General features: G+C 39.6%; 1 protein-coding gene across 10 annotated transcripts in view; it reads right to left on the reverse strand.

Moving 5' to 3' along the window:
• The window catches only part of SPIDR (scaffold protein involved in DNA repair), a 384,011-nt gene that overhangs the window by 321,741 nt on the left and 40,020 nt on the right, over window positions 1-22,250 (reverse strand). For 8 of the 10 annotated variants that reach the window (XR_003793585.1, XR_003793584.1, XM_029223063.1 and 5 more), the window contains exons 4-5: window positions 16,816-16,995; window positions 14,157-14,314 (exon numbers count right to left, since the gene is read on the reverse strand). Coding sequence is in view for 6 of the 10 variants with exons in the window: in XM_029223063.1 (XP_029078896.1) it covers window positions 14,157-14,314; window positions 16,816-16,995 (338 nt within the window). In the remaining 4 variants the exon portion in view is untranslated. Of the gene's footprint in view, window positions 1-14,156; window positions 14,315-16,815; window positions 16,996-22,250 lie in introns of those variants that run through there. The other 2 variants (XM_029223069.1, XM_029223068.1) reach the window with 2 other exon arrangements.

Below are 22,250 nucleotides of genomic sequence, written 5' to 3' on the forward strand. Positions count from 1 at the left end.
CACAGGCTTCTTTGTGGCGGCAGCAGCAGCATTAGCATTTCATGCCTGTCTCCGGTGTCCATGCTGATAGCCACGGCTCGCGCTCATTTAGGTGGTGCTCTCAATCCCCTCTCCTCGCGCACCCCAAAACAATGGTCTGTTGCCTCTTCGGCAGGTCCAGGCTCTTTCCAAGACTCCCTCCCGGCTAGCTATGGTGCACTAGCCCCCTTCAGGCTGTGTTCACGCATCCAATCCCAGTCCTCTCTTTAGGATCTGACCTCCAGAGCCCGAGCCTCAGCTCCCAGCCCCCACTGGTCCTGGCTGGTGAGCAGACAAGCCTCTCTGGCTGGTGAGTGCCGGTCGGCACCGATCCTGTGTGTGGTAATCTCTCCGCTTTGTCCTCTGCACCCTTGTTGCTGCGCTCTCCTTCATGGCTCCAAAGCTTCCCCCGGCCCCATCCCCATCTCTGCCAGTGAAGGGGCCTCCTAGTGTGTGGAAACTTTTCCTCCTTCACAGCTCCCTCCCCAAGGTGCAGGTCCCGTCCCTATTCTTTTGTCTCTGTTTTATCTTTTTTCTTTTGCCCTCCCCAGGTATGTGGGGAGTTTCTTGCCTTTTGGGAAGTCTGAGGTCTTCTGCCATCGTTCAGTAGGTGTTCTGTAGGACTTGTTCCACATGCAGATGTATTTCTGATGTATTTGTGGGGAGGAAGGTGATCTCCACGTGTTACTCCTCCATCTTGAAGGTCTCTGCCTTCATTCTTGAATGATTGTTTTCACTGATTATAGAATTTTGGGTTGACTTTTGTTTTTCCAGCACGTTAAACGTGTTCTGTAGCCTGCTGGCCTGCACTGTTTCTGATAAGTAGTAGAGACCATTTGTTATCACTGTACCATTTCTCAGGATGCTTCCAAGATATTTCCTCTATCATTTTCAACATCTTGACTATGAAGTGACTAAATGTATTTTCTTGTATTTATCTTGTTTGAAATTCACTGAGCATCTTGAATATGTAAATATATGCCTTTCCCCAATTTGGGGAAATTATCAGCCATCATTTTTCCAAAAATTTTTGCTCCAATTTTTCCTCTCTGCCACTTTAAGGACTCCATTAAACATGTGTTGTTGGACCTTTTTACACTGTCCTACCAGTCACTGAGACTAGCTTCATTTTCTAAAATCTCCTTTTCCACTTTTTCAGATTGAATAATTTCCACTGATCTATCAAGATCACTGACTTTTATTTTTTCCCAATCTTCTGTAATCCCATCTAATGGAAGTTTTATTTCAGGTATTGTACATTTAATTATAGAATTTTCATTTGGTTCCTTTTTTCCAATTCCTATTTTTCTGCTAAGTTTTTTGGTCTGTGCATTCATCATGTGCATATTTTTCTTTATGTCCCAGAACAGAATTACAAGACTTGCTAATTCTAATATATAAGTCATATCAGGGTCTGTCTCAATTAATTGCCTTTTCACTTAAGTATAAGTTACATGTTTCTGGGTTTACATGTGTATGTGTCTATGTTTGTCTAATAAATGTGGACTGTATCCTGGTCATTATTAGTGACTATTTTAGACTCTGGATTCTATTATGCTCTTCTGAAGAGTATTTACTTTTTTGCTAAAATGTCAGTTAACTCGGCTGTACTCACTCTGCACACTGCTTTCTCCCGTGTGGTGGAAAGCGACTGAAATCTGCGTAGTTCTTATATCCTGTAAGATTTATATGCATTTGTGGTTCTCACTGGGAGGTTCTACTTTACACTCTCTAACTTTTAAGCTCCTGCAGCCACCCCAAACTCTGTGTTGTGATTTCTATCCAAGTTTAGCGACCCTGAACAACACTGATGGGGGCCTGCCCTTGGGTGAAAAGCAGTGAAAAATGAAAAACTCTCCTGATTTGTGCCATTCTCATCTTCAAAGTGTCAACCCCTCCAGTTTCTGCAAGTTGTCTTCCCCTTCTACTGTGTCTTCAAATATTTTTATATTCTTTTTATATTTTTATAAACTCTATTTCAAAAATACATTTAATACACTTTGTATGTCCAGAATTTGTCACTGTTATTTGCAAGAAAAGTAATCTGACACATGCTGCTCTGTCATTACTGAGAGTGGAACGCCTAAGGATTTTTTTTTTAATTAGAAAACTAGAGGACTATAAAAGTCACGCTATGATGACTCACTATTTTTAAATTTATACAGGTGTAATATTAATTTCTACAGCAGTCCTTTTTCTATTCTGCTCCTTCTTATACCAGAAAACAGATGAATTTGGGCAATGAAAGGAAAATGAAGGGAAATGGGATGACAGGGTGACAGCGAAATAGGAGGAAGATTTATAGTAAAAAAAAAAAAATGACGAAGTCCCTGTCCTGCTATGTCATAAGCTCAAGTTTAGCCAATTACGAAGGGAGATGTGGAAAAATAAGGATGTTAAGTTCTGAAACAGATGCTACAAATGATATTGGCACATACTCACTTTCTTAAAGAGAATAAAAGCCAAAATATGCTATAATGTTATCAGATCATGAACAGATAGATCACAGATATATGCACATAAAATTGTAATATTAAGTAACAACAAAAAAAGATACCTGCTCCTCAATACAACTCCTAAGGGTCCTCCTTTTTTTACCACAAGAACACACTGGAGTATGAATTTGTTTCTTAAGTGTAATGTTTCTACAATGAAATCTTTAAAATATAATCAAACAAAATCAAGACTAAAAACTCCATATATTCCCTTTATAAGCACTAAATTGTCATTTTTATACAAACATAATTATATTTTAGAGAGGGTTTCTAAAATGTGTGCTTTTGATCTTGATTAAATTATTTCAACTCTATACATGTTGTATACATTGGACAGTTCTCAGACATTAACAATTAGTACATATTTAGTCATATCATTTTATTCTAATTCATCATTAAAAATGATTAAAAGTGAAATTAAATGTATTACTTTCAAACTTTCATACAAATATAAAGAATTACAAATATGCTCATTAAATTTACAAATATTTTTGAAGTTTGCCAGATCACTTTCTCAATAGCCTCCCATGTAAGAATATAAAATTTTGCTTATTCTAATTTTGTTAAAACTTTTCCATATTCCATATTCTGTGAGATACTGAATCATCTGTTCTGCCCCTATTGTTAAGAGTACAAAGAAAACATCTGTTTTATAACAATGAATCCATATTTCAAATTTGAAAAACAAATTTGCTTTCTCTTAAAACTACAGCTTTCAGATCTTGTTTGAGCCACCCAGCTTCTATTGCGCATCTTCAACAAAAACCCAAACCTCACTCGGGTTATCTGACATTTATGAAGTCTGCAAGCCTGTATTTGCATAGGACTCACTACATAAAGTAGAAGAGAATTACATAACAAAGCTCACCTAAATCCAATTTTCTTCACACTTCCTGAAAAATGTGCATTACATAGAAAACCCACTGCTGCATCTCTGCTGCCCTCTATAGGAATGGTTCTTGGAAGACACATAAATTGAAAACCCAGACAGCAATACTGAACAATAGGAAGCAACACCAGTAATCAATCACATTTGTCAAATGTCCTAAAGGGCAACATTAGAAACAGAAGTTATGGTCTTTGATTTTCATCATGCTTTTCTTCCAAGTTATGTAAGTATGCTATATTGCAAGAAAAACAACGTAAGTAATTAAGAGAATTTGGGATCAGACTACATTAGTTGGAACCTCATTCTGCTATTTACTGGCTATGTCTCGATTCCCTCATCTGTAAAATGGGGCTAATAACTACATCTACACAACATGATCAGCACTTACCAAAGGGCCTGGCATATAGTAATAACTCAGGGTTACTGTATTGTTATTAATGTTATCATTGCTACTACTATAATTGACACTGTAACAACATCAGGACCAGAGCTCTGAAGCCAGAGTGCCTGAGTTAGAATCTAGGTTCAGTCACTTATAGCCACAGGAAAATTACTTAATCTCTCCGTGCTTTAGAATCCTCATCTGGAAATCAGGAATGATAATAGCTCCCAGCTCACGGAGTTATGGTGAGGTTTAAATAAGCTAATGTATATAGCAAAGCACTTAGAGGAGAGCCCCACATCAGAAGCACTCACAATATTAGCTGCTGCTGTTGTTATGAGTTCAGTCACCTTTACATAGGACTAGTAGAACTCTATTCCAGAGAACTGGTGGAATCAAGCTTACAGGCATATGTTTCCTAGTTCAAAAACATCCCTCACTCCACCCAGGGAAAGGAATTCAAGATAGACCTGAATTACAATCAAGGCTTCCCACTCAGTTAAAATACAGTTCTTCTGTAGAGTAAGTATCCTCCCACCCCCCATATATTCCATTTCTACAAGCATGCATGAGAGGCAAAAGTAATAGCCTCATGAGTTATATAAGGGAGGTTTTGTTTCTGAAGAGCTAAGTAATAGTTACAAAATTCCTAATTATGGTATAAGTCTTCCCCCTCCGTGTTAATCAATGTGCACGGCTCATTTTAACACTGTAGCTGACCCTGTCAACGCCCAACTCCTCCCCTATGTCTTCAGTGATGCTGGCCCTATTTCCAACTTCCAACACCCCGATTTCTTTGCATCAGGGCTTCATCTGGCTGCTGGAACCCGTTTTTTCCACCTGTTCAGTAGTCTGTAAAAATTAGGAAAGACTCCTATCCCCCAACTCCACCATGGAGCAGCCCTCAGCCAAGGAATGAAGGCATCTGTACATAAATACCCCAGCTTCCCTGCCCCTCTGGTGGGATAATTCTGATGCTTCCAGAGGTTTCCGGCAGTACTAAGTTACCCACAATGGTAACTTGTTGATATTGATGGCTTGATTGGCTGCCATCCCTTCCCAGACTCACCGGCCCACTTCACCACCAGATGTTCTCAGGGCATGCTGCTACAGAAATTCAAAGACAAACAATCGTTAAGTAGAGGCAAGTCTACAAAAACTGCACATCACATTTTACTTCTTTCGACCTCCTTGAAATATTCAATGAACAGAAGAGAATGGCTTTAGGTATCAGTATAGGGAAGTATTAGGAAATAACTGCTGATGTGACTGCAAGATACTGGGCAGAGGGTATGCAGATATATGAGTTAAAGTCTCTTGAAAGGTAGATGCCAAGACAGCAACAGCAACAGCTACAGAAGAGATTTATTGGAGGAAACACCTGTGAAGGACAAAGGGGAGAAAGCAGGAATCAAGGAGAACTTTAAGACCACAATGCAGGTCTGACAACTATGAAAGGAGGAGGAGAAGGAAAGAGGACGGGGTAGAAGAGTCTCTGACTGCAGCGCAGCTCTAGGAGATTTTAGCTTGGCTGATGCTGTCTTCAATTCAAAGTCATCCCTTGAGCGGTTCTGTGTGACTGTTGTCACAACCCTGGCATATTCAGTCAATGGCTGGGACCAGCCCATGGGAAGCATGGTCCCAGTACAGACACAAGTACAGTACAAGCCCATTTCCATAGCTGCACTGTAGGGAATGATGGTGCAAAGTGACCTTACCTTAGGATTGAAAAATGGGTCTAGCGAAAACCTCCCTCTTCTCCAAGATTGTCCCATTATCAGTATGAACTACAGTTCTGCATGTTTGTAAACTTCAAGTAACGTAGCATCAAACTACACATAGCCTTCGGCAAGCTGGCTAACTTCCTCAGCATTAACCATGATGGTAGCTACAGCTCTCCACTATACAAATGTACCACAATTTGCATGTTTCACAGAAAATTAGGTTACTTTCCTACGTTTCTTTCTCTTATAAACAATACTAAAATAAATGTCCTTGAACATATATTCTTGTACATATCTTCTTTGGGCATATGTGAAAATTTCTCTGAACAGTGGCTTTCAAACTTTTTGGTCAAGAACCACAGTAAAACATACATTCATATTGTGATCCAACACATGTATACTAATAAATCTGAACCTAAAGTTTCACAAAAAATACTCTTACTGTCATACATTCTAATGTAGTCTATTTTATTCCACTCTATTTTTAAGTCATTGAATCAATTACAGCATCCACTGACGGGTCATAAGCCATTTTGAAAAAAATCAAGGGTATTTATCTAAGACAAAATTGTGGGGTGATAAAATATGAACATCTTCAGCTTTACTAATGGCTGTACCAATTTACATTCCAACAGCAACTATTCCTATTGATCCACACTCCTGACATTAGGCACTGTCAGACTTTTTTTTTTGGCAATCTGATGAAAATGTAGTATCTCATTTTTAATTTGCAGTTCTCATACAACTAGTGACACTGAGCATCTTTTCACATGCTCATTAGTCATTCAGGTTTCCCTTTCCTATCCTTCACCTGATTTTCAACTGGGCTATTTATCTTTTCTTTACTGTTCTGTAGAAGTTCTCACTATATTCTGGATAGAAGTGTAAACTGTCCTTTAAAAATTTTTTTAATGCAAGCAATATATGTACATGGTTCAAAATTCAAAACAGCATACAAGAAAAAAGTTTCCTCAATCCAGAGACAGTCCATATAAACATACATTCTTTCCATTTTTCTACACAAGTATTCTATATCCTGTTTTTGTCATTTAACAAAGTATTTTGAGTATTATTTCATAAGCACATAGACCTACATCTTTCTTATACTTTACAAAATGTTTTATCAATTTTAATGAAGTATAAAACTTAGCACACTAAACTACACATATTTATTCAATGTTTTGACATATGTACACTCCTGTGAAAATATTACCATTATCAAGATAAACATTTCCATCACCCCCAGAACTTTCCTCATGTCCCACTGTAATCCATCCGTCTCCTCCACCCTCATTCCCAATAAACCACTGACCTGCTTTCTCACTATAGAATCATCTGCACTTTTTAGAATTTTATATAAAGACAATCATATAGTATATACTCCACCTCATTCATTTTACGGGCCTGAGGCTAAACTGTAAAGGTCAAGTTACATGGACCTTGACTTTCAGGCAATGGGGTACCATTGAAAAGTGTTTCAATAAGTGAATGATAAGGTCATAATGTTTATTAAGATGAATCTAACAAAAAGATGTAAGCTAAGAAATCAGTTATGAAGCAACTGAAACAAAACGGACAACAGATGAAAGGGCCCAATTTAGGGCAGAAGTGGTGGGGATGCTGTGGTTTTGAGGCCAAATCTGCATGACCTGATAATGAATAGATTCGGGCAGTGAAAAAGAAAAACGATGAACTAGGACCAAAAACGCATGAAGAGGATGAGCCTGGGTTAAAAGGAAGAGGGACAGGACTTCGGACTCTTAGACTTGCAGTAACTTTAGGACATCCACACAAAGATGTCATCAGGCAGCTGGAAACCCCCATGGAATTCAGGACAGCAAGAGCATTAGAAAAAAATTTAAGAGTTAGCAGCTTGAAGGAAATAAGGAAAATAATTGAATCTTTGTACCTGTATGAGGAAAGAAAGGAGGAAAAGGAGGCAGGAGTTAAGGTCTAGAGAACACTGCTATGATTAGGCAAACCACAATTCCCACATTATAGGAATGCCTCCCAATGCCTGCTCGGAGAAATCCATTTTTTGAGTCACTTTTCAATGACAACGTAGTATGTTATATTTTTAACATACATGACTATTAATAAAGACAAATGTACTTGATGAGAAACTACATAGAGAAGTCTTGAATTTTTAAATACAAAGTAAGCCAAGGTCTTCTCTTTTCTATGACCATATCTTTCAAAGTTCTGCCCATGCGCAAGCTTCTTCCAACATAAGAAAGCAATCTATGTAGATTCTGAGGCATTCAAACAACACCTGAATACTTTTGTTGCAAGGTTTCACAGCTGCCTTGTTTACTATATAACTTGGTCACAGTCACATAATTTTCTAACAGCTTCCTGTCTGAAAATTGGGCATAACAGCATTGACTTCACAAGATTGTTTTAAGGCTCAAATGGAAAATGTACTGCCATAAACTGCATGTTGAAACCTAATACCCAATGTGATGGTATTTGGAAGTGAAGCCTTTAGGTGTAGCCCTCTTGAATGGGATTAATGCCCTTATTAAAAGGCCCCAGGGAGACCCCTCGCCCACTCCATCATTTGAGGACACAGTGAGAAGACAGCTATAGATCCTCAACAGAAACCGTATCTGCTGGCTCCTAGATGGCGGAACTTCCCAGCCTCCAAAACTGTCAGAAATAAATTTCTGTTGCTTAAGCCACCCAGTCTGTAGTATTTTTGCTACAGCAGCTCAAAGGGACTAATACACTTACATAAAGCAATTAGTACAATGTAAGGCCCAGTATATGTTCACTATACATGATTTGATTCTCTGTGTTCCTTGAGGGAAAAACCAATGACTGTTGTGCTTTTGTTTTTTTATTTATGAAATAAATAGAGCAAAAAAGAAAATAAACTTCTCCAATAATCCTACCACCCAGAGACACACTTTTGGAGAACTATGGAGGCTTGCCACTCACTTCTTATAACTCAACTCTATTATTCAAGAGCAACCCTGAAAAGTCTGTGTCATACTGTAATTTGTAATTTTAACAAGGTATAAACTTGAATTACAAGCACTACAAAACCTGTATGCAAGAGTTTGCTGAGTTAGTAAACTCAGTCTACCACCCGGCATCTCTACCATGCAGCATTACAGTCCTTCAGAAGTGGTTATTTACAGCAGCTTTCAAAGGATAAGTATATCCTTAAGTGACAGAGTATTTCCCCTAAAAACAAACCAAGAAAAAAATCTACATAGGGCTTCCCTGGTGGCGCAGCGGTTGGGAGTCCGCCTACCGATGCAGGGGACACGGGTTCGTGCCCCGGTCCGGGAGGATCCCACACGCCGCGGAGTGGCTGGGCCCGTGAGCCATGGCCGCTGGGCCTGCGCGTCCGGAGCCTGTGCTCCGCAACGGGAGAGGCTGCAAAGGTGAGAGGTCCGCGTACCGCGCAAAAAAAAAAAAAAAATTTACATAGCTTAATGTTTTCAAGTTTCATCCACATTGTACTATGTATCAGAATTTCATTCCTTCTGAATGCTGAATAATAGCCTGCTGTACGCGAAACAGAGCAGGACACTGCTGAGTACCCGGCCTCTTGTTTGTAGGAAAGCTTTAGCCTCCTAGGACTTCCCCAAGTTCCAAAGAACAAATTTAATTCGAGATGTGAAATAACGAAGAAACAAAGCAAAACAGTCAGGCAAGATAAAATAATAATAGTTTAGCCATTAAACAAAGTGAAGGGCCTTTAGTTCTTCCGCATCAGCTATAGATAACATGCTGAGCCATGTCCTTGACCTGTTCTGCTGACACTGAAACCCCCACCAGGTGGAATAAGTGAGCTGCATGCTGACCACAAGCACACAGGCCCCAGACTGGATGGAACCAGAAGGTTGATGATGGTGACTCCTGATTACTTCACCACCAACCAATCAGAAAAATGTCCACAAGCTGATCGGGCACCCTGCAACCCTCTCGCTCACCCTGTCTTTAAAAACTCTTCCCCGAAAGCCTTTGGGGAGTCTGGGTCTTTTGAGCATGAGCCACCTGTTCTCCTTGCTCAGCCCCATGTTGGGGCGCCACGCAATAAACACTGTACTTTCCCTCACCACAAGCCAGTGTCAATAGATTGGCTTTAGTACACGTGGGCAAGTGGACCCAAGTTTGGTTCAGTAACATACATATATACATACATATACATATATGTAGATATATATACAAAAATATACATACATACATGTTGAAAAATGGAATACTGACTGCATATCAGTAAACAAAGGATGTCACAGTCATCAGTGATTGCAGCCACCAGCCTACGGTGAGGTGGTGAGCCCTGAGGGAACTCAGGATATGAAAACACAGGATACTGGCCCCAGACAGCTGAGGTATATATCAAAGGAACGATTTCAGTGTGCCCAGACTCTTTCATCTTCCCATACATAGAAAAGTGTTAAATTCCTTAACATGAGATGCCTAGTTTACTTCAATTAAAAATAATCTTTTGACGTTCTAACCACCTGCCCTTGGTTGCAAAACTCCGATATAACCAGGCTCCCCCCCTCGCCTCCTCGGAGCAGTTCTCTCAGGGTTACCTGAGATGCTGCCTCCCGGGCTTGAAGTCCTAAAAATTCGTGCCGAATAAAACATAACTCTCAACTTTTATGCTGTGAATATTTCTTTAGTAGACAATATACATACACACACATTTTGTTTATTCGTTCATCTGTTGATGGATATCTGGGTTGTTTCCACCATTTGGCCATTGTGAATAATGCTGCTATGAACATCAGTGTACAAGTGTCTGAGTCCCTGCTTTCAATTCTTTTGGGTATATGTCCAGAAGCAAAATTACTAGGTCATATGGTAATTCTATTTTTAACTTTTGAGAAACCACCGAACTGTTATCCACAGTGGCTGCATCACTTTACATTCCCACCAGTAGTGCACAAGGGTTCCAATTTCTCCACATCCTCAACACTTTTTTTCCCATTTATGGGTAAGAGCCATACTAATGGGTACATAGTAAGATCTCATTATGGTTTTGATTTGCATGTCCCTAATGACTAATGATGATGAGCACCTTTTCATGTGCTCGACTGCCTGGAAAGATCAGGTTGATGCCCATGATGGAATAACAGGGAATGGATTTATCCTCCTGCCTGAAACAATCAAAAAGAAAAGAAAAGAAAAGAGACAAAATACTTGAAACAATGGTTTTCAAGACATGGGACATCAGGCAAGAAGAACACTAACCCCTGAAAGCTGGGAAACAACGAACTGAGCTCTATAATTGCCCCAGCTTACTTTCTTGAGAGAATTTCCAAACCACGCAGTAGGGAGGGAGAACTGAGGTGGAACCTAGTGAGCTCCCTGAGTTGAAGAGACAGAGCTGAGAGTCCATGGAGACAAAAGAAGCTAGAGTTCATAGCACAGAGTACCAGAAAAGCCAGAGTTGCACAGAGAACCCCAATCATCCCCCTCAAGTGTACAGAAGAGTACTGATCAGCATGTGCATATAAAGAAACAACACTAGACCAGCGAAAGAACCATTTGGAAGTATTAGAAGAACAGTGCCCACTATTCACACAGGGTCAGGAAACCGTAACCGTTAACCTGACTGGAAAAAACCCATAATTCAGAGAATTACACAGACCTCAGGAAGGTCTTGCTTCAGTAGTGGGATATAAGACTGTCTACTTCCCCAGACCCACCTAATAAATCATAAAGCAACACCTAAAAGGATGAAACTGTTTCCAGGTAACCGCACCACAGAACAAAGCCAAAATTAAAATAATTTTTTTTAAAAATCCAGCACCCAACAACACAGAATTCAAAATATTTGGTATCTACTCAAAAATTTCCAGGCATGTAAAGAAGCAGAAAAATACAACCCATAATGAAAAGAAATACCAATCAATAGAAACAGACACAGAAATTACACAGATGACAGATTTACCAAAAAAGCCGTTAAAACAACTATTATACTCTTTATGTTCAAAACACAGACAAATGTATGATCGTGTTAAGGAGAGACATGGACAAGATAAAACGACGTATCAAACTTTTAGAGCTGACAAATACACTGGATAGTATTAACAGCAGATTAGACACTACAGGAATGAAAGATTATCAAACTTGAAGGTATAGCAATAGAAACCACTCAAAATGAAACAGAGAGGGGGAAAAATGAGCACAGTGTTGATAATACATGACGCGACATCAAGGAGCCTAAATAACATACGTATAATTTGAGTCACAGAAGGAAAGGAAAAGGGAGTCAGAAAAAAAAGTGTTGAATAAAGGCAAAAAACTCTCCAAATGTGATGAAACCTTTGAATCCATGTGAAGAGGAGAGTTAACTTAGCAGACCCGAGACAGGTATCCCTAGAAAGCCCTGCTTACAATGTTGGTCCTTGCCTACCTCTGGGAACTTAGATTTCAGGATGATTCCCACCATTCCCTAATGATAAGAGTATCTCCCTGTGCCTAACCTGTGCAAACAATATGGCTTATGTTGAATACCTGTTTTCCATCCTGAAAACTGAAATTCTGGCACATGTGAGGCAGAGAGCTCCCCTGATAAAAACCGTTGGCACTGAGTCACCGATGAGCACCCCCGGCAGACAACACTGCACATATACTGTCAAAACTCTCTGCTGGAGCAGTTAAGCATCCCCTGTATGACTCCACTGGAAAAAGACTCTTGGAAGAGTGCTGATTTTACTTTTGTATCTTTTCACTGTAATAAATCATAGCTGTGAGTATGACTGTATGCTAAGTTCTGAGTGTCTTCCCAGCAAATCACTGAACCCAGAAGTGAGCTTGGGGATCCCAGACAAACCACAGATCCAAGAAGCTTGACAAACTCCAAGCAGAAAACCACACCTATAGGCATATCACAATCAAACAGTTTAAAACAAGGAATAAGAAAAACTTAAAAGATCAAGAGTGAGAAGAGCTTCAGGCTTCTTGATAGCAACTCTGGAACTAGAAGACAATGAAGCAATGCCTTCAAAATTCTAAAGAAAAATAATTTCCAACCTAAAATTCTGTATAAATTTTCAATCACACGTTGAAGTGTGATGAATGCATCTTCTGACATGACAAGTCTCAAAAAATTATCTTCCATAAATCCTTTCTTGGAAGCTACTGGAAGATGTGCTCAATCAAAATGAGAGTAACAACCAAGAAAGAGGAGTCCAGGATAAAGTTGCTCCATGCAGGAGCGAGGTGAAGGGAATTCCCCCAAAAGACGGTGAAGGGTGACTCAAGGGTGGCTACATTCACAAAGCACAGAGGACTCTGAGTGGAAATCAGAGTGGCTAGGAGGTTGTGGGAAACAGTTCTCCATAAAAACAAAACGAATAGAATGCTGAAAGGATAAAGAAGATGTGGTATATAATTACAATGGAACACTACTCAGCCATAAGAAAGAATGAAATAATGCCATTTGCAGCTACATGGATGGACCTAGAGATTATCATGCTAAGTGAAGTAAGTCAGACAAAGACAAATACCATATATCACTTATGGGTGGAATCCAAACTATGACACAAATGAACATATCTACAAAACAGAAACAGACTCACAAACATAGAGGACAGACCTGTGGTTGCCAAGGGGGAGGGGTGGGGGAGGGAAGGATTGGGAGTTTGGGATTAGCAGGTGCAAACTATTACATATAGGATGGATAAACAACAAGGTCCTACTGTAGAGCACAGGGAACTCTATTCAGTATCTTGTGATAAACCATAATGGAAAAGAACATGAAAAAGAATACATATAACTGAATCACTTTACTATACAGCAGAAATTAACACAACACTGTAAATCAACTATACTTCAATAAAATATTTTTTAAACTTTTTTTAAAGAACTAGTAGAATGCCTGCTATGTGTGAAAATCTTAATGGGAGAACTGAACAATGGTGAAAAATCAGAGTTTTATTCATGATAAGTAAAATTAAGAGTTTTATTCATGATAAGTAAAACTAGGCAAACAAAAACCCAAATGATTAACGCCAACAAAAACGAAAAGTTGGGAAGGAAAATCACAATTAATAGTTGTCTTGTTATGAATATTATTATTCAGAATTGCATAATGCTGAACCTAATGTAACCAGACCATGAGACATCTGTCCTGGGGGAACAAAGGGATGGGAAAGTCCCATGTGTAGCAGAGGCGAGAGTGGGTGAGGAGAAAAGTACTCAGTATTTATCCACGTTTAAAAGCACATTACAGGGACTTCCCTGGTGGTCCAATGGTTAGCAATCTGCCTTCCAATGCAGGGGACATGGGTTTGATCCCTGGTCAGGGAACTAAGATCCCATATGCCGCGGGGCAAGTAAAGTCCACAAGCCGCAACTAGTGAGCCTGCGCACCACAACTACAGAGCCCATGCACCCTGGAGCCCATGTGCCACAACTAGAGAGAAGCCAGCGCACCACAACAAAAGATCTCACAGGCCGCAACTAAGACCCAAGGCAGCCAAAAGTAAAATAAATATTTTTTTTTAAAAAAAAGCACACTACAAGCATGTTATTTAGAGAAAAGGAGGTAAAGAACAAAATAATCCACAGAGTCAAAAGTGGTAGTCCCTGAGGAAGGAGTTTCAAACAAAACACCAAAGGCTGTGACTAACAAATGCCATAAACAGAATGGAAAGTTGGAAACAATTCGTTCTTACCTTAGGAAGTTCAGGCAGCGTCTCTGGAGGTGTCAAAGAACGACTGCTTGTACAAGAAGCATGGTCAGATATTTCCACCACACTCTCACGGTCTTCAAATTCATCACATGGATCTTCCCTGTCACTGTCAATCTCCCAGTCAATAACCTGGAGATCATCTAAAAAATACAATTTTAATTTTAAATATCTTTAATGTGTTTGAAATCTACTCTTCCTCAATAGTTTTAAAAGGTCCATGTTGTTCAACAGTTTTAAAATATATTAAAAGACAGCAGAAAGTATACTCCTACTCTTATCTATAAACATCCCATTTCTCCCAACTCTTACCCCTACCCCAATTCTCAGGTAACTACTTCTATTAGTTGTTTTTGTATTCTTCTAGAGTTTCTCCAGCATTATTGTTGATATGGAGAAAGTTTTAATGGTCTGGATAGAAGATCAAACCAGAAACAACATTCCCTTAAGCCAAAGCCTAATCCAGAGCAAGGTCCTAACTCTCCTCAATTCTATGAAGGCTGATACAGGTGAGGAAGGTGCAGAAGAGGAGTTTAAAGCTAGCAGAGGTTGGTTCATGAGGCTTAAGGAGAGAAGTCATCTCCATGACATAAAAGTGCAAGGTCAAGCAGTGAGTGCTGATGTAGAAGCTGCACCAGGTCATCCAGATGATCTAGCAAAGATAATTCATGATGGTGGTTACACTAAATAACAGATTTTTAATGCAGATGAAACACAGCCTTCTACTAGAAGAAGATGCCATCCAGGACTTTCACAGCTAAAGAGGAGAAATCAGTGCCTGGCTTCAAAGCTACAAAGGACAGGCTGACTGTCTCGTTACGGGCTAAAACAGCTGGTGACTTGAAGTTAAGCCAATGCGCATCGACCATTCTGAAAATCCTAAGGCGCTTAAGAATTACGCTAAATCTACTCTGCCTGTGCTCTATAAACAGAACAAAGTCTGGATGACAGCACATCTGTTTACAACATAGTTTACTGAATATTTTAAGTCCACTGTTGAGACCTACTCCTCAGGAAAAATGACTCCTCTCAAAATATTAATATTCATCGACAATGCACCTGGTCACCCAAGAGCTCTCTGATGAAGATGTTGTACAATGGAATGAATGTTGTTTTCACGCCTGCTAACACAACATCCACTCTGCAGCCCATGGATCAAGGAATAGTTTTAACTTTCTAGTCTTATTATTTAAGAAGTTCATTTTGCAAAGCTACAGCTGCTACGGACAGTGATTCCTCTGATGGATCTGGGCAAAGTCACCTGCAAACCTTCTGAAAAGGATTCTCCGTTCTAGATGCCATTAAGAACATCTGTGGGGCTTCCCTGGTGGCGCAGTGGTTGAGTCTGCCTGCTGATGCAGGGGACACGGGTTCGTGCCCCGGTCGGGGAAGATCCCACATACCGCGGAGCGGCTGGGCCCGTGAGCCATGGCCGCTGAGCCTGCGCATCCGGAGCCTGTGCTCCGCAACAGGAGAGGCCACAACAGTGAGAGGCCTGCGTACCGCAAAAAAAAAAAAAACAAAAAAAAACACCTGTGATTCATTCAGTGGGAAGAGGTCAAAATGTCCACAGTAACAGGAGTTTGGAAGAAGTGGATTCTGACCCTCATGGATGACTTTGAGGGGTTCAAGACTTCAGTGGAGGAAGGACTGCAGATGTGGTGAAAACAGCAAGAGAAGTAGAACTAGAAGTGGAGCCTGAAGATGGGACTGAATTGCTGCAAGCTCAGGATAAAACTCTTAACAGGTGAGGAGCTGCTGCTAATGGATGTGCAAAGAAAGTGATTTCTGGAGATGGAATCTACTCCTGGTGAAGAGGCTGTGAAGACTGTTGAAATGGCAACGAAGGATTTAGAACATTACAAAAACTTAGTTGATAAAGCAGCAGCAAGGTTTGAGAGGACTGACTTCAATTTTGAAAGAAGTTCTCCTGTGACTAAAATGCTATCGAGCAGCACTGCAAGCTCCAGAGAAATCGTTTATGAAAGAAAGAGTCGATCGATGCAGCAAACTTCATTGTTGCCTCATTTCAAGAAACTGCCACACCAACTCCAGCCTTCAGTGAGTAGCCATCAACACTGAAGCGAGATCCTCCACCAGCAAAAATACACGACTTGCTGAATGAAGGCTCCGATGATGGTTAGCATTTTTTCTGCAATAAAGTACCTTTTAATTAGGGTACGTGCATTTCTTTTTAGATATAATGCTGCTGCACACTTAATAGACTACAGTAGTACGTAAATATAACTTGTATGTGCACTGCGAACCCAAACATTCACGTGACTCGGTTTGCTGCAACTTTCACTTTTTTGCGGTGGTCGGGAACCAAACCTGCAATATCTCTAACGTGTACGTGTACTTTAGAGAACTGGCTTGGTCAAAGAGACCCAAAGTGGAATCCAACCAGTTCTAACATGTTCAAGCTTAAGTTGTTAACTGTAAAAATAATACTGGTAATACTTATCTCTTAGAGTTATTGTGATAAATATTATGAGAAAATGTTTCTAAAAGGCTGGGAGGCTGGGACTCAGTAATATTTTTAAAAATGCTAAGTATCAATATTAGAAAATGAGTGTAAGTTTCTTCCATAATTAAAATCTAATCTATAACAGAAACTAAATTTCTTACAAAATTACCAATTTACCTTCACTGGCCCCATCTTCTGGAGAGAAAATATTCCTGCTATAAAACCTGCCTATTCTAGAACCATGTCCATTCTCTCTCTGTGATTTAAAAATTGTTTTATCTTCATCTGACAGATCACTTCCACTGGAACTCCATGTTATAGCTGTAAGCCCACTGGTACTCTTAGATGTGGTAGGTTCTGCAAAAGAAAAAGGGAAAATATAAAAATGGCCAATTGATACAGTTATTGATCAAAATGAAGTTTTATACATGTTACTTTGCTGAAGTCACAAATATACAATATTCTGCTGATAGTGAAAGCAATGTCTTATTTCAAATCTTCCGAACTGAAGGTCTATGTACAACCTGGCTAAGATTCTTTGAATTAAAGCCAAATTACAAGAAGAAAAAGAAGTCAAAATGATTGAGAAAAGTCATAAAAGACAAGGAAAATGACTGGAGCACAAATGAAAACTCAAAAATAACCTTCGAATAATTACAAAACTATAAAACTTCGTAGAATATTTCATCAAGCCATAAGGAAAAACAAAAACACAAAACAGGGCTTCCCTAGTGGCGCAGTGGTTGAGAGTCCACCTGCCGATGCAGGGGACGTGGGTTCGTGCCCTGGTCCGGGAAGATCCCACATGCCCCGGAGCGGCTGGGCCCGTGAGCCATAGCCGCTGAGCCTGCGCGTCCGGAGCCTGTGCTCCGCAACGGGAGAGGCCACACAGTGAAAGGCCCACGTACCGCAAAAAAAAAAAAAAAAAAAAAAAAACCCACAAAACAAACCACACCAATAATTATCTGTAATAGGAATGCTTCTGTGTGCTTCCTTTGCCATACTAGGAGCCCTGGTAACAGCAGTTTGCTTAAAATACTTAACAGCAAACTTTTTTAATTAATTAAACTTATTTTGAGGTGATAGTTGGTTCACATACAGCTGTCAGAAATAACAGAGGGGGCCCTTGTATGCTTCACCCAATCCCTCCAATGGTAACATTATGAAAACCACAGTACAACACAAAATGTCCATACTGATAGTCAAGATAGAGAACTCCATCCCTGTGAGGATATCTTACACTGCCATCCCTGTGAGGATAACTCCCCTCCCCACCTCAATTCCTAATCCCTAGCAACCACAAAGCAGTTTTGCACTTCTATAATTTTGTCATTTCAAGAATAATATATAAATGGAATCACCTGTGTTACCTTTTAGGACTGGCTTTTTGTGCTCAGCATTATTCCCTGGACATTCACCAGGCTGTTGTGTGTATCACCAGTCACTTTCTTTTTATTACTGAGCAGTGTTCTGTGGTGTGGGTGAACCACAGCTTGTTTAATCAGTTACCCTTGAAGGACATCTGGGTTGTTTCCAGTTTGGGGCTATGACAAATGAAGCCACTATGAACACTGTGTACAGCATTTTATGTGACTGTAACTTTCGTTCTCCAGGATAAATGTCTAAGGGTGCAATTGTTGGGCTGTATGGTAATTGTGTGTTTAGTCTCGTTAATGAACTGCCAAACTGTTTTCCAGGGCGGCTGTGCCATTTTATAGTCCCACCAGCAATGTGTGACTGATCCAGTTTTTCCACATCAGCACTTGGTGTGGTCACTATATTTTATTTTAGCCATTCTGATAGACAGGAAACCTAGAAGGAACAGGGCGACTCTATCTCGATGGAACCAGAAGTCCAACAGAAAATTTTACTGATTTTGATCAGAAAAGGAATAGGTATCTAATAAAAATCAAATTTTCTATTCCTATTGAGTAGATAGGTGAGTTATAATGCTAAAACCAAAAAAAAAAAAAAAAGAACTCTCTCAGTCACATTTCAATATAGTATAAAGTTAAGAGATTAGATATTATAACTCAAGTTTTACAGAAGAGGAAACAGGCTCAAAAGTTAAATGACTTCATTAAATACCTATTTATATAACACCTCTGATATAGTAAACCTTGAGGAAACAAAAAAAAAAAAAGAAAGAAAACTCCTGCCCTCAAGGAAGGCATGATCTGAAAGGCAACACTAGTTGATCATGAAAAGAAAAATTAAATACTGTATTAGAGATATGTCACAGTATAATGATGATGGCACCAAAAAGGTGGATGCTCTACTTTATGTTGATCACGAAAGGAAGATTCACTGACAAAACGATGTCTGGAAAATCAACATTTAAAAAGGCACAAAAACATGAAATAATAGTAAACACTTACTGAACACTTACTTTGTTCCATGAACATCTAGAATTACTAAAGTTGTCTAGCCTTCAAAATAAAAAATTAAATATAAACTATTCACAATAACCTAAGAACTCATATTGATTTAAAGAGCTAATAAAACTAAGCTGTGTACTTACTTGCCAAAGACATTATCAATCTTTTTCATTATTATGCATCTGGACAAGTAAATCAAAAAAGAAAAAGTAGAATGCTACAGACTGAATGTTTGTGTTCCCCTAAAACTCACATATTGAAGCCAAATCCCAGTGTTATGGTATTAAGAGGTGTGGCCTTTAGGGGGTAATTAGATCATGAGGGTGGAGGCCTCATGAATGGAATTAGTGCCCTACAAAAGAAGCCCCAGAGAGATCCCCAGCCTCTTCTACCCTATGAGGATGCAGCAGGGAGGTGCTATGAACCAGGAAGCGAGTCCTCGCCAGACACTAAATCAATGTCCTGACTTTCCGCCTCCAGAACTGTGAGAAATAAATTTCTTTTGTTTATAAGCCACCCAGTCTACCGTATTTTTCTTATATACAATAGCAGCCTGAATGGACTAAGACAGGAAGTTATCACTATTTTCAGATTATATAATGAATTCATAAACCTATAAATTATAGGCACCTAACTGTATAATTTATATAGTTAACCTCTACCAGGAATTTATTACTCAGTAATTCATTTTATTTGCTAAAAAGGGGTTGCCCTTGAAATCAAGGCTCATTCCAACGAAATTCCAGGAACAACATCAGCCAGACTATGAGAATAGTTACCATGTATTTATAAACATTTCTGGGTGACCAATGTGTGCTAGGCACTATGCTAGGACTTGGTGTTATAGGCTGAATTGTGTCCCCCCAAAACTCATTCATATGTTAAAATTCTAACCCCCAGCATCTAAGAATGTGAACTTATTTGAAGATAGGGTCTAAAGTGATATTATTAGTGTGGGCCCTAATCTAATATGACACCTGTCCTTGCAAAAAGGAGAAATTTGAACACAGAACCATACATGCAGAGAGCGAAAACACAGTAAAGAGACACTTGGAGAAGACAGCCACCTACAAGTCAAGGAAAGAAGCCTGGAGCACATCCTAGAAGGAAGCAACCCTGCCAATACCTTCACTTTAGACTTCTAGCCTCCACAACTGCAAGATAAGAAGTTTTTGTTGTTAAAAACACCCAGTTTGGGGCTTCCCTGGTGGCGCAGTGGTTGAGAGTCCGCCTGCCGATGCAGGGGGCACAGGTTTGTTCCCCAGTCCGGGAAGATCCCACATGCCGCGGAGCAGCTGGGCCCGTGAGCCATGGCCGCTGAGCCTGTGCATCCAGAGCCTGTGCTCCGCAACGGGAGACGCCACAACAGTGAGAGGCCCGCGTACTGCAAAAAAAAAACCAAAAAACAAGCAAACGAAAAAAACCACCCAGTTTGTAGCATTTTATTATGGCAACCCTAGCCATATCCTAGCCCTAGCCACCTAGGATATAAAGATGAGCAATAGAGGAGGGTCTGCCCTGAAAAAAATCTATGGTCCAAAAGGGAGAAAAGCACATCAAGAAATAATAATTTAAAAATTTACTAATGCGGGACTTCCCTGGTGGTTCAGTGGTAAAGAATCTGCCTTCCAATGCAGGGGATGCAGGTTTGATCCCTGGCTGGGGAACTAAGATTCCCACATGCCGTGGGGCAACTAAACCCACGTGCCACAACCACTGAGCTCGCGGACCTCAATGAGAAAGCCTGCGTGCCGCAAACTACAGAGCCCACACGCCACACTGCAGAGAAGCCCACGTGCCACAACTAAGACCTGATGCAGCCAAAAAAGATATAATAATAAAAAAATAAAGAATTTTTTTAAGAAATGGGAAGACCTGACTAGACATTTTTTAAATAATAATAATAAATACATACATAAAAATTTACTAATGCTTCTCAAGGAGATTTCTGACTCCATAACGAATAAATATTTTGAGAACATATTTTGCAGGGTATTTCAAGAAAAAAAATAAACACTATCTTCTTTTTATTACATAGTTTCATTTTGCTTGGTAAATACACTTTTTTAAAGTTTTGCCTTTTAAAGAAAATCACTAACTACAAAGGTTCCAGCCTCTTTTCATTTCAAGTTTTTACCTTCTTCCACGTCCCTCAAACCTTCTGGCGAGATCCTTTGCCAACATTCATTTGCTCACTTCTCTCATCCCTTCCCTTCTCCTCCATTTCCTCCCCCTTCCTTCTCTGGTTCTCAGTGCCTTACAGGTAAGGAAATAGAGATGTGGAAACAAGGAAATGGAGTCTCCCCCTTTTTTGCACACTTTGCAAAAGTATGTTCCCCCACTTCTGCTTCCCAGCTCTCATAAAAACATTACTTCCACATCCTAGAAGTTTTGTTAATAGCCTGTCTTAAACTAATATGTTAGAAGTTACTGTTTTTAAAATGAACCAGTTCTAGGAAATGCCTCGAGTCCCCTTTTCTATCAATTTCTATTTGTAAGCTTCTGTTAAGTTATTAACAATACTTTCTGTTCTTAACAACCTGCTTATGCTGTAAATAAATTAATTATACATGGATACAAGCTCTTTCAGCCCATGAGAATCTACTGATCATTCCACAGAATAGAAAGCACAGCAGAGTAGGTTTTAGGTTGAATACATTGGCATGGGAAATCATCTCAAAAGATCCTTTTGAAATTAAATACAAGGTAGCAGCTCATTTAATATTTCTCTCTCCCCAAGCTAAATTTGACTACACCAATTTTAAGTCTCCAAAAAAAGATAGAAGCCACATCTGTAAAAGAAAATAGTTAGTTGACCTTTGAACAACACAGGTTTGAACTGCGCAGATCCACTTACACACAGATTTTTTTCGATAAATATGCACTACGGTACGGCACGACCCGCAGTAGGTTGGATCCGCTGATGCAGAACTGCGGACAAGGAAAGCTGACTGTAAAGTTAGTTACAGGCGTATTTCTGACTGTGTGGAGGGTCAGCGTCCCAGGCCCCCATGTCAGTCATTCAAGGATCAACTATACTATTCTCTCCATACATTATGACAGTTTAGAAATCAGAATTAAATTGATCTTTGAATATCACAACATTCAGCACTAATAATATTAAAAATTAAATTCTGTAGCGCCATCAGAAGACTATGGTATTTTATAATACAGCATTTTATGAATCAAAAAAATTAGGGGAATTTTATTCTTCAATTGCATAAAAAGAACCCC

This window comes from Monodon monoceros, unplaced genomic scaffold, assembly GCF_005190385.1.
Source record: "Monodon monoceros isolate NGI ecotype Baffin Bay Population unplaced genomic scaffold, NGI_Narwhal_1 Super_Scaffold_14, whole genome shotgun sequence".
NCBI classification, from domain to species: Eukaryota; Metazoa; Chordata; class Mammalia; order Artiodactyla; family Monodontidae; genus Monodon; species Monodon monoceros.